Genomic DNA, 13,659 nt, shown 5'->3' on the forward strand with positions numbered 1-13,659 from the left:
CGGTGAAGTTTCCATGTCTGTGCACCACAAGGAAAGACCCCGCAAGATGTAGCGAAGTTTCCATGTCCGTGCACCACAAGGAAAGACCCCGCAAGACGCAGCGAAGTTTCCATGTGCTGCAACTAAGACCCGAGGCAGATAAATAAATAAATAAATATTTTAAAAAAACGTTGAGGTAGAAAGATCCACGGTCCTCTCCTTGGAGCTCAGCTACCCTAGCTGTTCAGTTGCTCAGTCGTGTCTGACTCTACGACCCCGTGGACTGCAGCACGCTAGGCTTCTCTGTCCTTTAGTATCTCCTGCAGTTTGCTCAAACTTATGTCCACTGAGTCGGTGATGCCATCCAACCATCTTGTCCTCTGTCATCCCCTTCTCCCTGCAGCTATCCTGGGGGAACAGAGTAAATGAGGATCCCGCAGACTCAGGCCACAGCTCAGGAAATGCACCAAGCTCTCAGCCAAGTACGTCTCCCTTATTCTGGCTCTGCCTTCTTTCTGCTCATCCAGTCACGATGCCAACAGTGCAGGAACCCAGGAGCAACGCCAGTTATGATACCTTTTCCTGACAGCTGGGAGAAGAGATGTTCTCTGCCTGCCTCTTCAACACACAAGCAGCACTTGTCCGAGCTCCAGCTCTCCTGATAACCAGCCCCATCGTGAAGCAGGTCTCTCTGCAGCTCCTACTCCTTGACCCAATGTGAATTTTTTCGAACTATTTTTAAATTATCTAATCTGTTGTTGAGTAACAGATGATGAAACTGTTAGTTTACCATTCCTGGGCGGACAGTCTTAACGTCAAGACCTTATTAGGTTATAACTTGCTATTTTACAAGGCAGACAGAAATATAAAACAAAGTAGTAACATAGAAAATCTTTACTCCTTGATGCCAAGTGATCTGAAACAGTTTCATATATTTAAAGAGCTGTCTATTTCCAAATAGCAATCTTGAAAACTGGTTAGCGGTTTCTTTCTAAATAGTCACACTAGAAAAACAAGGAACCTTGGTGAGTAATTTGTGGGGAGATGACCAGTTTTTAAAAAGAACCCAAAGTTCCTGAGTTTATTATCTTTTCTGAATCTACTGAGTTGTTTCCTTCCCACAAACATGATCAAATAAGTATTAGTTATCTTTTGACATGTAACAAATCACCCCAAAACTCAATGGCTTAAAACAACAATAATATTTTAATATCTGTTATGGACTGAATTGTTTCCCCCTGCTCCCCAAATTCATATGTTGAACCCCTAACCCTCAACGGGCTTTTATTTGGAGATAGGACTTTTAAAGAAGTAATTAAGGTCAAATGATGTTGTAAGGGTGGGCCCCTGATCCAATAGGACTGGGGTTTCTGTAAGAAGGAAGAGATACCAGGGATGTGCATGTATGCAGGAGAGGCCAGGTTAGGACCCAGCGAGACAGCAGTCATCTATATCCAAGGAGTGAGCTGTCAGGAGAAACCAAACCTGCCCTAAACTTGGACTTCCAGCCTCCAGAACCAGAGAAATAAATGTCTGTAGTTTAAGTCACCCAGTCGGTCATATTTTGCTACAGCAAGCCTAGCAGACTGATACGTGATGTCTGACGGTTTCTGCGGGTCACCAGTTCAAGAGCAGCTCAGTGGGTGGTCCTGGTGCAGGTATGGGCTGGGGCTGTGGTCTCATCTGAAGGCCTGGCCGGGGCTGGACTCTCCACTTCCATGGTGGCTCACGCCTGCTGCTGGGATACTGGTGATGGTTATCGGCTGGAGCCTTTAGTCCCTTTCCCTCTGGGCCTAAGGAAACCTCTTTCATTCAGTCCCAACCAGTCATCCTGAACCCTTTTCTTCAGTTTAGTTACATACTAACTATATAGTAAGGAGAGATATGACAGCACTAACTTTCATCTGTCAGAATTTTGGTATCATAAACTGGAAAAATAGGGACTTCCCTGGTGGTGCAATGGATAGGAATTCACCTGCCAGGGCAGGGGACGTGGGCTCGATCTCTGGCCCAGGAAGATTCCGCACGCCATGCAACAGCTGAGCCTGTGGGCCACAGTTAGTGAGCCTGTGCTCTGCAACAGGGGAGACCACTGTGGTGAGAAGCCTGCCCCACAATGAAGAGTAGCCCCTGCTCACTGCAGGAAGGCAGCCTGTGCCCAGCAATGAAAACCCAGCACAACCATAAATAAATAAATTATGTAAGAAATGTAAAAATAAACTGGAAAAATGGAGAATAAATCCACGTACTAAAGGCTGTGACGCACAGTTGAGGGTTAGGGGTGCTGAGCCTTCACGTGGTGGGAAACCCAGTGTAACTTGCTGTCAGCTCTCACTATACACAGTTCCTCCGTATCTGTGGTCACGCATCAACCACAGGATTGGATTCAACCAACCTCGGGTCAGGCAGTACTTCAGGATTTACTATCAACAACAATCTGCAGCCAAGTGGACCCATGCAGTTCAAACCTGTGTTACTCAAGGGTCAACTCTACCACCGGAGAAGGCAATGGCACCCCACTCCAGTACTCTTGCCTGGAGAGTCCCATGGATAGAGGAGCCTGGTGGGCTGCAGTCCATGAGGTCACTGAGGGTCGGACACGACTGAGTGACTTCACTTTCACTTTTCACTTTCATGCATTGGAGAAGGAAATGGCAACCCACTCCAGTGTTCTTGCCTGGAGAATCCCAGAGACGGGGGAGCCTGGTGGGCTGCCGTCTATGGGGTCGCACAGAGTCAGACACGACTGAAGTGATTTAGCAGCAGCAGCAGCAACACTACCACTCTGGCCCCCTTGCAACAATGAAGGATTTTCCCTTGGATGCTGGGAACCTGCCAACAGGTGACCCTCAACTCTCAGCAAGGACAGCCTTTGGCTGGAGAGGGCTGCCTTGCCTGGGGTCGAGCCTCTTCCAGGACAGCTGCCATCTAACGACTGGTGATGAGGGTGTAAAGGCCTGGCTCCTTCGTCCAACTTGGGGGTCACTGGGAGGTGTTCCCCAAGGTCTGGGGAGGACTGTGTTGAGATGGCACCACACCGTAGCTTCTCTCTCTGTCCCTCCCTCCTCTCTGCTCCCTCCCACAGGTGTCGATCCTAAGAGGACAGCCCGATAAACAGCCTGCACAGGAATCTCTACCGTAGTCTCTGTTTCTCCAGGAACACAAACTGCAGCAGTCTGCTTAACAGGAAGTTACTCTCAGCAAGGTATAGCATCTAAATTAGACTCCTTAAAATAGATACATGAGCCTCTAAACTCAAGCATGTCACGTGTTCACTTGCAGACCCAGCTACTGGAATCAAGGGATAAGAAAGAAGGTAGATTTCAGAACTAGCTCGCACCCTGTGTCCAAGCCCCCTGCCATGCGATGGTCACTTCTGACGTGTTCTGTCGGCCAAAGGAATCCACAGGCCCAGACCCAAGGGGAGAGCGCATAGGTTCTACCCCAGGATGGGAGGGGCTACAGAGCCCTGATTCTGAGTCCGGCCTCAAGAAGCCTTGGATGGACCTCCCTGTCGTGGGGAGCCCCATCACGTCCTGAGAGCACGCCCAGTGTACCCGACTGCAGGAGGAGACCGCGTGGAACAGACACAAGCTGTTCTGGCCGAGGCCACTCTGGTCCGGCCAGTCCCCAAGTGACCTGCTAAGTGACCACAGATGGGTGAGTAAGCACAGTTGGGGCCAGAAGAATGCCCGGCCCAAATTGCTGACCCACAGGACGGTGAGCTAAATCAATGGTTGTTGTCTTAAGTGTGGGGGAGGTTTGTTAGGCAGCAGTGGGAAGATTGACGCAGGACCCAACCTTGCTGGCTACGGGAATCGAGCAGGCGGGCGAGGAGGGATCAGAGGCTCCAGGCTGCGGCAGATGTCCTGGGATCCTTGTCACTGGCGGGCTGGGACTCTGGGCTGCGGCAGGGGGCTGCTGCTAATGGCCCAAACCTGCAACCTCCTTACAGGACTGCCCTGTAAGCGCCATCCCAGCTGGCAGGTGCATTTTCTTCACCCAGGGCATCCCAGAGCTGATGGCAACTATTCCATATAAAGATAATAAGAGCCCAGGGACTTCCCTGGTGGTCCAGTGGCTAAGACTCCACACTCCCAGTGAAAAGGGCCTGGGTTCAATCCCTGTTCAGGGAACTAGAGCCCACATGCTGCAACTTAAGATCCCATGTTCCACAACTAAGACCTGGAGCAGCCAAATAAAACTAAATAAATAAATAAAGATATAAAAGCCCAGCTTCCTCGCCCTGAGCACCTCCTGGGGCAGTTTATACCGCAGAGCTCCCCTGTTGAATGGCTGAGGCTCAACCTCATCTGAAGCCACACCCTTGCTTTGCTCCTTCCTTTCCCGGCTCCTTAGATTTTTCTTCTGAGAGCTCTCCGTAATGAATAAACACGCTTGCACCCGAAGCCCCATCTCAGGCTCTGCATCTAGGGACTCGGATTCAAGACACAAGTCAAGGGTGAAATTCCATAGAAGAAAACAGGGGGTGCATGGAGTGACCGTAGAAAGGAAATTGGATTAAGTACTGATCACTTTAACACCTGCACATCAAATTTTCAACCCCCTAAAAGACGTTTCTTCCTTTGCTGGATGATTTAGTCGCTAAGTCGTGTTCGACTCTTTGCGACCTCATGGACTGTGGCCCACCAAAGGCTCCTCTGTCTATGGGATTTTCCAGGCAAGAATACTGAAGTGGGTTGCCATGCCCTCCTCCAGGGGATCTTCTAGACCCAGGGATTGAACCTGTGTTTCCTGCACTGGCAGGTGGGTTCTTTACCACTGAGCCACCAGGGATTCCTGATTCTTCCTTCGGTTCAAGACAAATATCCCCATCACGTGTTCCCACCTCCTAAGAAAATTCACCTGTTTCCTTTACAAGCACAGATGACATGCTTGCTTTTCTCCTTTTTTTTTTTTTGCCATGCTTGGTGACCAGGAATCGAACCCATACCTCCTGCATTGGAAAGTCTTAACCACTGGACCACCAGGGAAGTCCCTCCTTCTGTCTTTAACTGCTCACTTCCTACTAACTCTTTCCCTGTTGGTGTTTAAATCTATTCCTCTTTACGGGAACAATCCATCACCTTCATTCTTCCAGCTGCAGCCCCATCTCCTCCCCTTCAAAGCCAGGATCCTGGAAAGAGTTTTCCAAACTAAGGACTCCATGTCTTCAGCTCTTAATCATTCACCCACATCACATGGCTTCCGCTCCTGACCTTGCCATTGGAAGTACTCCTGCCAAGGTTACAGATGACCTCAGTCCTTACGTCCCACGGCCAGGAACGTCACTGATCATGCCCTCCAAAAGCGTGATACACCACAAAACACAGTCCTTGTGCTTCCGTGATGCTGCATTTGCCTGGTTTTCTGCCTGTTTTCCAGGTAATTCAGAATCCTTTCCTTTGTTTGTCCTTCAAATACCCACGTTTTTCTGGCTGTCTTCTCACTTATGATACATCTCTCTGGATTATTTCATCTACTATCATGGTGAGGGTTACCATTTACATTCTGATGATTAAAAAAAAATCTTAATTTCCAGGGGAGTTCCCTGATTGCCTAATGCTTAGGGCTTTCACTGCTAGGGCCCAGGTTCAATCCCTGGTCGGGGAACTGAGATCTTGCAAGCTGTGTGGTACAGCCAACAAATAAATAAATAAAAACAAATAAGCAAAAATCTTAATTTCTAGCTCCACAGTCACATATCCAGTGGCCCTTTGGACACCTCCATTTAATTATCCCCTGGGGACCTTGTTGTACTACCACCACCAGCTAACACACACGTGTGTGCACTTATACACACATACACACCTGCACACAGCCTGCCTCCTCCTCTGTTCTTTATCCCAGAAAATGCAGCCACCATCCATCCAGTTTCCCAAGGCAAAATCTTTGCACCCATCCTTGATTCTTCTCTTTTGTCCACTCAACTAATCAATCGCTGCATACCAAATCCATTTCAACCTGACCTCTTAAATAGCTCTTTACATTTTAACACCGGTCCCTTTCCCCTTCTTTCCACTGTCAGCTGCCACCAGGCCCAGATCATTTCACACGGCATCTCATCTGAACTCCTGCCGCACCCACATCTGGTCTCATTTCCACACCCAACCACGGGGATCATCCTAAGATGCAGAGTTGATTGTTGCTCTCTGCTGCTGAGAAAAGTTTCCACTTCCTTCCTCCGGGTTTGGCTTTTCCACTCCCTATGACAGGACTAGGAATTTTCTCCCATGCACAGTTTCTATCAAACGCTCTTATAACTATTTACCTGTCTATACCCCCTCCCCAAGTTGGGCCTCCCAGGTGGCTCAGTGGTAAAGAATTCACCTGCAATGCAGGAGGCACGAGTTTGATCCCTGGGTTGAGAAGGTCCCCTGGAGAAGGAACCAGCAACCCGCTCCAGTATTCCTGCTTGGGAAATCCCATGGACAGAGGAGCCTGGAGGGCTACAGTCCATGGGGTCACAAAAAGTTGGACATGATGGAGAAACTAAACAACACCACCTCAGATAGATAAAAGCTCCTTCCTTTTGTTCAGTGAAAGTCACTGAATCATGTCCGACTCTCTGTGACCCCACGGAGTACAGCCCACCAGGCTCCTCTGTCCATGGAATTCTCCAGGCCAGAATACTGGAGTGGGTAGCTGTCCCCTTCTCCAGGGGATCTTCCCAACCCAGGGATGGAACGGAACCCAGGTCTCCTGCATTGCAGGCAGATTCTGTACCAGCTGAGCCACCAGGGAAGCCCAAGAATACTGGAGTGGGCAGCCTATCCCTTCTTCAGGGCATCTTCCCAACTCAGGGATAGAACTCAGGTCTCCTGTATTGCAGGCAGATGCTTTACCAGCTGAGCTACCAGGGAAAACCTTTGTTCAGTGAGTTCTGAGCTATTTATCAAACCCCTCCCAAACATAAAGTGCTGCTAATAGATGAAGAGAACACCATCTCTGCCTCATGAGAGCCACTCACACACCTGTCAAACCATCAACCTTCCTGAGCCCAGTGTCTGGCACCCAACAGTTGCTTAATAAATATTTGCTGAGTAAATAAACGATAACATGAGTACTTCTACAAAGACGAATTCATTGCCCTCATCCCCTTTCTAATTTTAGAATAAAATTCATGGGAACAAAGTTTATAAAAGTGATCTTCATGGTCGATGTTTACAGTAAGCATCTTTTTATCCCAAAAGGCAGAGATTAATTATATCTAAATACTTTCAAGCAGAGAGAAGCCTTTAAGCAACTCACATTCCTCTATGAAGATTCTGCCGGTAACCAAATGCATGAAATCAGCCAAGTTTTTAAGGAATTTAGCACATGAGGACATTCAACATAATCCAATTATAAAGAAACACTTAGATGAACTCGAATCCATCACCAGCTCTCCTGCCAAAGGCTGCTGAAAGCAGAGACCAGGGCCAAACACAGCTGCAGGGGTTGTGACCAGTATGCTTGAAGGAGCCCCTGGAGGCCTTGGGTGATAAAACTTAAACATGATTAAGGCTCCTGTTTAATATTCATAGCCAGTGGAACACTGTCTTCCAATCTGAAACATATCATTTCAAAACACAAGTGGGGAATCTCGGGTGATCACCCTGAATTTCTGAAGCTCAAACTTTATAAACATTGTACTGTTGACTGGATCTTTTTTTTTTTTTTAATGTGGTAAAATATACATATGGGGCTTCCCTTGTAGCTCAGTCGGTAAAGAATCTGCCTGCAATGCAGGAGACCCTGGTTCGATTCCTGGGTCGAGAAGATCTGCTAGAGAAGAGATAGGCTACCCACTCCAGTATTCTTGGGCTTCCCTTGTGGCTCAGCTGGTAAAGAATCTGCCTGCAATGTGGGAGACCCCAGTTTGATTCCTGGGTTGGGAAGATCCCCTGGAGAAGGGAAAGGCTACCCACTCCAGGATTCTGGCCTGGAGAATTCCATGGACTGTATAGTCCATGGGGTCTAACAGAGTCATTACTAGGCTCCTCTGTCCATGGGATTTCCCAGGCAAGAACACTGGGGTGGGTAGCCATTCCCTTCTCCAGGGGATCTATCAAACCCAGGCACTGAACCCGGGTCTCCTGCATTGCAGACAGATTCTTTGCCATCTGAGCCGCCTCGGAAGCCCTGTTACTTCTTTGTACATTCATTCTATTAATTTCTGAGAGTTTGACATTGAAACCGCAACTAAATATCTTCATTTATCTACTTAACAAACAATTGTAATATATTGTGAAACTACATGTAGCTTTGTTATGTATTTACCAAGTTTTCTGTAAATGTGTTATCATATTTTCATAATTTAAAAAATAAAAAAGAAAGGTTAAAAAATAAAAAGAATATCACTGTCTACTCACAATCAGGGGTCGGGGAAGGGGTACTGAAAGCAGAATGTCCTCTGAATGCTCTCTCATTCAAGGTGGGGAAGGCTGAGGGCTCGGTCTTTGCATAGAACGTCTGAAATCGTGGAAAAACCCCGTGTCTGCGTCTGCACCATCACTTCAAATGATCTAAAGCCCAAATACCACGTCCGATTCAAACCAGCGTCTCTTCTCCCATGGGGCTGTCCTGTCAGTCATCCCGGGTCCAGGAGAAGAAGCCGATGCTTTGAACAGACTTCCTCCATCCCGGCCTCTCTGCCGGTCACTCCCTTCTTGGCTCCCTTCTCCGGTCCCCTGCCGGCTCCCTCTCAGGTCTCTGGGCCTGCTGGCCTCTTGGCAGGCTGGGCACACGCTGGAGGGCAGGAAGCCACGGAGATGCCAGGCTTCCTATCCCTCTGCCTCCAACGGCAGCTCAGGCCAGTGGCTGCTCCTCCTCTGGGGCCCCAGCTCCTTCCTGCCAGGCAGAAACACACTGGTCCCACCTGCCACCTCATGGGGTCCCCTCTCATCCCTCCAGCCCAAGGGGAGTAGCAGCTCCCTGCTTTTGATAACCTTCAGTTACCTCATGATCCCTTTTTTGGGACACATTTGTTCTAGTATCTCTATGACCGAGTCTCTGCGATAAATGCCCCGGACAACAGAAACCTCAAGATCTCTCATCACCCAGGAACATGGATGACCTTCCTCCTGGGCCCTGAGTGCTAAGGGGCCTCCTGGTCTTCCTGTCTCCAATCTCCACCAGATCACCAGGAACCCCCAGACAGCACCACCCTGCCCCACCACCAGAAGGCCCTATCTCCACCTATCCTCCTGATTTGAGCCCTACAGTCACCGAAGTCTTCCTTCCTTACCCTTATCAGACACCAGTATTTTCCCCTTCCCACCCCCCTGCAGTATGGACTATTTGTTTCCCGCCTGATCCCCACCCAACCTACCTTTTGCTTTGATTTAACTGCTTCATCTGAGTGTTATTCTGTTCCCAGTAAGACCGTAAGCCCCTGAGGGCAGAGACAATACCTTACATTTTACCCCTTAGCACTTAAAACAATACTCTGCTAAGCTTACATCTAATAAAGTAATCATCGGACAAACAAGGAGAAGACTCAGGGTAGGTTCTCTGCCAGACTAACACATCTTCTTTCTTCCCAAAGGCAGCAAGTGTTATGATTAGATGGTGTCCTCCCGGAAGCTTTGTGAGGTCCTGACCGCTAACACCCATGAATGCCACCTTGTTTGGAAATCGGGTCTTTGCAGGGGTAATTAAGTTATAAGGAGGTTGTCCTGGGATTTCCCTGGTGGCCCAGTGGCTAAGACCCTGTGCTCCCAATGTTGGGGGGCTGGGTTCAATTCCTGGTCAGGAAACTAGATTCTATATGCTGCAACTAAGACTCGGAGCAGCCAAATAAATAAATATTTTTTAAAAATCGGGCTTCTTTGGTGGTCCAGTGGTTAAGAACCTGCCTGCCGATGCAGAGAACATGGGTTCAATCCCCAGTCCAGGAAGATCCCACGTGCCTCGGGGCAACTAAAGCCCGTGCACTTCATCTACAGAGCCCATGCTCTAGAGATCACACTCCACAACAAGAGAAGTCACCGCAACGAGGAGTCTACACAGCACAACGAAGAGCAGCCTCTTCTCATGGCAACGAGAGAAAGCCCACGTGCAGCAGCAAAGACCCAGCACACCCAAAAGTGAATAAATAAATCTTAAAAAAAAAAAAATCCAGGGACTTCCCTGGTGGTTCAGCGGTTCAGTGGCTAAGACTCCGTACTCCCAACACAGGCGGCCTGGGTTCAATCCCTGGCCAGGAAACTAGATCCCATATCCCGCAACGAAGACCTAGTGTAGCCAAGGATAAACCTATCTATGTTTAAAGCAGTCATACTGAGTTAGTATTAGTCATTCAGTTGTGTCTGACTCTTTGGGCTACAGCCCATAGACCCCACCAGGCTCCTCTGTCCATGGGGTTCTCCAGGCAAGAACATTGGAGTGAGTTGGCATTCCTGTCTCTGGGGAACCTTCCCAACCCAGGAATCGAAACCAAGTCTCCTGCAATGCAGGCGGATTCTTTACCATCTGAGCCACCAAGTTGGATCCTAATCCAATATGAATGATGTTCTTATAAGAGGAAAATCTGGACACAGAGTCCGGGGAAAGACAGCAAGTGAAGATGCAAGCATAGACTGGAAGAAAGCTGCCACAAACCAACAAAACTCTGGGGCTCCTGGAAGTTGGGCAGACAAGGAAGGCTTTGCCCCATGCCCCGCTGCCCCCTGAGACTTCCATAGGCTCACGGTCCTGCCCTAACCTTGATCTCAGGCTTCCAGCCTCCAGACATGATGGCTTCTTGCTGTTTCAAGCCCCCCAGTTTGTGCCCCTTTGTTACAGCAGCTGCTGAAAACTAATACCACACTGACTAGACTAGTTACATCCATACACAAAGACTTCAGGGACGTGGTTTTTATATCCTTGTTGCACACAGGAATGATAGTGCATGTCTGTGGTCCCAACATAAACTAGGAGGCGGTGATGGTAGTCCCCACACTTCAGGCCCACGGTGTTAAAATGCAGAGTGTTTAAGTGCTGGCATTAAGCCATTCTCCTCCATTCTTATCCACTAGTTCTGATCCTCGGAAGGATGCAAAGACACCCGTTTCACTAACCCGCTCTGCTTGGAAAGGCTCATCTTTCCAAGATCATTTCCCAAGTCAATGATGTCAAACTCTAAATCTTAAAAAGCTAGAATAAAATTTATATTTAAAAAAACAGTATTTTTTTGCTTTGCCTATGACTTTTTACTTTAGTATCCCAATCATGACAAATTCAAATAAAGCTTTTAATAACTGATTTTTAAAAAGAAGCTAAGAGAGAAAAAAGTTTTCCTGGCCATGTTCCAGAAGCTACTGTCCATTTGATTTCCACTTGCCCATTTTGCTCTTATGAGATTCCCTTGGACAGCAAGGAGATCAAACCAGTCCATCCTAAAGGAAATCAACCCTGAATGTTCATTTGAAGGACTGATGCTGAAACTGAAGCTCCAACACCTTGGTTACCTGATGCAAAGAGCCAACTCAGTGGAAAAGACCCTGATGCTGAGAAAGACTGAAGGCAGAAGGAGAAGGGGACAACAGAGGATGAGATGGTTGGATGGCATCAATGACTCAATGGACAAGTCTGAGCAAGCTCCGGGAGATGGTGAAAGACAGGGAAGCCGGTGTGCTACAGCCCAGGGGGTCACAAAGGGTCAAACACGACTTAGCAACTGAACAACAACAACAATTGTGCTCTTGCCACTTTTGTTCTTAGTCTGTGATTTATGATAAAATACACCCAAGGTGTCAGGAGTGCCAAGCCTTAGCTTTAGCTATATCCAGACTCTGCCCTCCCTCCCACGCCCGGCGGCCTGGCCCCCAGGAGGAGGCCCAGACTTACAGATTTGGAGGGAGAAGGATGTGTCGGTGATGCTGACGGAGGCCTGGCTGCACTCTGGAAGGAGGACGGGCTGAACCTCTGGCCTGTGTCTGGAGGCGAAGAGGAGGCATAGATGCGATTTTCCAGTCGCTCAGGCTCGTGCTTGTAGGACTCGAGAGGGAACGTGTGCTGCTTGGCCACTTGGGTGGGTGTCGACGGAGAGGAAGAGAGGCCTGGGTAGAGAAGGGACCACAAAGGGTGTGAGCGATTTGCTGACATGGAGACAAGGGCTCCCAGCTGCAAGTGCTGAGAGTCTCACACGGCAAGAATCTAAATGATTCAATTCTGAATGTTGGGGACAAGCTTGCGTAAACTACTTCTAATCCCTTAGAACTGGTTGTGTCTAGAAATCCCTGCCCCACCCAACCTGAGTCGTGGGCAGAGTCCCCCTTGCTGTGACAGGGACAGTTCAGAAGTTGTCGGGTGATAAGACTTCTGCACACTTGTCGGATGTGATTTTCCTATCTAGTCCAAGCCTATTGGATCTCCCCTCCCCCCCCTACAAAGCATGGTGTCGAGAGTGTGTGGAGTGGATCCCACAGTCCTTGGGATAAGACATAAGGAAGTTCATATCCAGCAGAGGTGAAGGTCAGAAGTCACATGACTACACCAAGGACCAGACCAGACACGCTGTTATTGTCAAAATGTGTGATGTGAAAACTGCCACTGTGGGTGTGCAAGAGCTAGAATCACTGTGAAGATGATCGCTGGGGTGGCGATGGGAAGGAAGCGCCTTGTGGAGTGAAGACCTGGATAGGACTGGAACCAGGAAGAAGTGGGTGGGACGCGGGGGACAAAGAACTGGCAGGAGGCCCAGGCATGAATCAGCCCAGAGTGAGAGGCTGCACAGTCCACAGGCTTTGTGCAATCCTGGAGGCCTGTCTAAGGCAGGCGATTGTCACTCACACCTGCCTGATTATGCCTGATCATGGTTATAGCTGAATGGAGTCCCCCAAACAGATAAAGTCTGAACCCGCAGTGCCTATGAATGTGACCTTATTTGGAAATAGATCTTTGCAGACAGAATCGAGCTGAGATTATACTGAAACAGGCTGGACTCTTAACCCCACTTGTAGTGTCCTTATAAGGGGAGAAGACACAGATACACACACAGGAGAAGGCCACGTAAGGACGGAGGCAGACACTGGGGTGATGTCTCTATGAGCCAAGGAATGCCAAGCGCTGCCGGCAACCATCAGAAGCCAGAAGACTGGAGGAGGGTGGTCCAAAGGTCCAAATTTCCAATGATCAGATAACTAACTCCCGGGGATGCAATGTACAACATGATGACTGTCGTTAACACTGCTGTATGACATACAGGACAGTTGACTCCTGAGAGCTCTCTCATCACAAGGAGAAAGTTCTTCCTATTCATTTCTTTTCCTTGTTTCTGTAGAGATGAGGGATGTTAGCTCACCCACTGTGATCATCATTTCACAGTACAAGCAATTCAAAGTACCATGCTATATGCCTTAAACATGTACAGTGACGCACATCAATTATTTCTCAATAATACTGGAAAAAGGAAAAAGGAAGCTAGAGGCGGTAAGGTGGGAGGCTATTCAGTCTCAGAGGGGGTGTGGTGCTGCTGACACCTTGGTTCAGACTTCCGGCCTGTGGAATTACGAGAGAATAAACTCCTGTGGATTTGTGCTACCCAGCTTGGGCTACTTTGTTACGGAAGCTCTAGGAAACAACACAATAATGCTGCCTGATATTGATTTGTTTCCAAGACAGGCGGACTCTGGATTTGGGTCTGGTCTCTCACGTTTATAGGTAACTGAATACAAATTTTAAATTATTTAAAAATACAATAGGCATGCAAGTCAA

At 48.4% G+C, this 13,659-nt stretch overlaps 1 protein-coding gene across 3 annotated transcripts in view; it reads right to left on the reverse strand.

The window, feature by feature from the left end:
- Positions 1-13,659, reverse strand: part of PRKAG2 (protein kinase AMP-activated non-catalytic subunit gamma 2) — a 305,785-nt gene that overhangs the window by 99,576 nt on the left and 192,550 nt on the right. For all 3 annotated transcript variants that reach the window (XM_040260434.1, XM_040260436.1, XM_040260435.1), the window contains one exon: positions 11,791-12,002. In XM_040260434.1, the coding sequence (XP_040116368.1) occupies positions 11,791-12,002 (212 nt within the window). The remainder of the gene's footprint in view (positions 1-11,790; positions 12,003-13,659) is intronic.

Source organism: Oryx dammah, unplaced genomic scaffold (genome assembly GCF_014754425.2).
Source record: "Oryx dammah isolate SB20612 unplaced genomic scaffold, SCBI_Odam_1.1 HiC_scaffold_18, whole genome shotgun sequence".
Taxonomy (NCBI): domain Eukaryota; kingdom Metazoa; phylum Chordata; class Mammalia; order Artiodactyla; family Bovidae; genus Oryx; species Oryx dammah.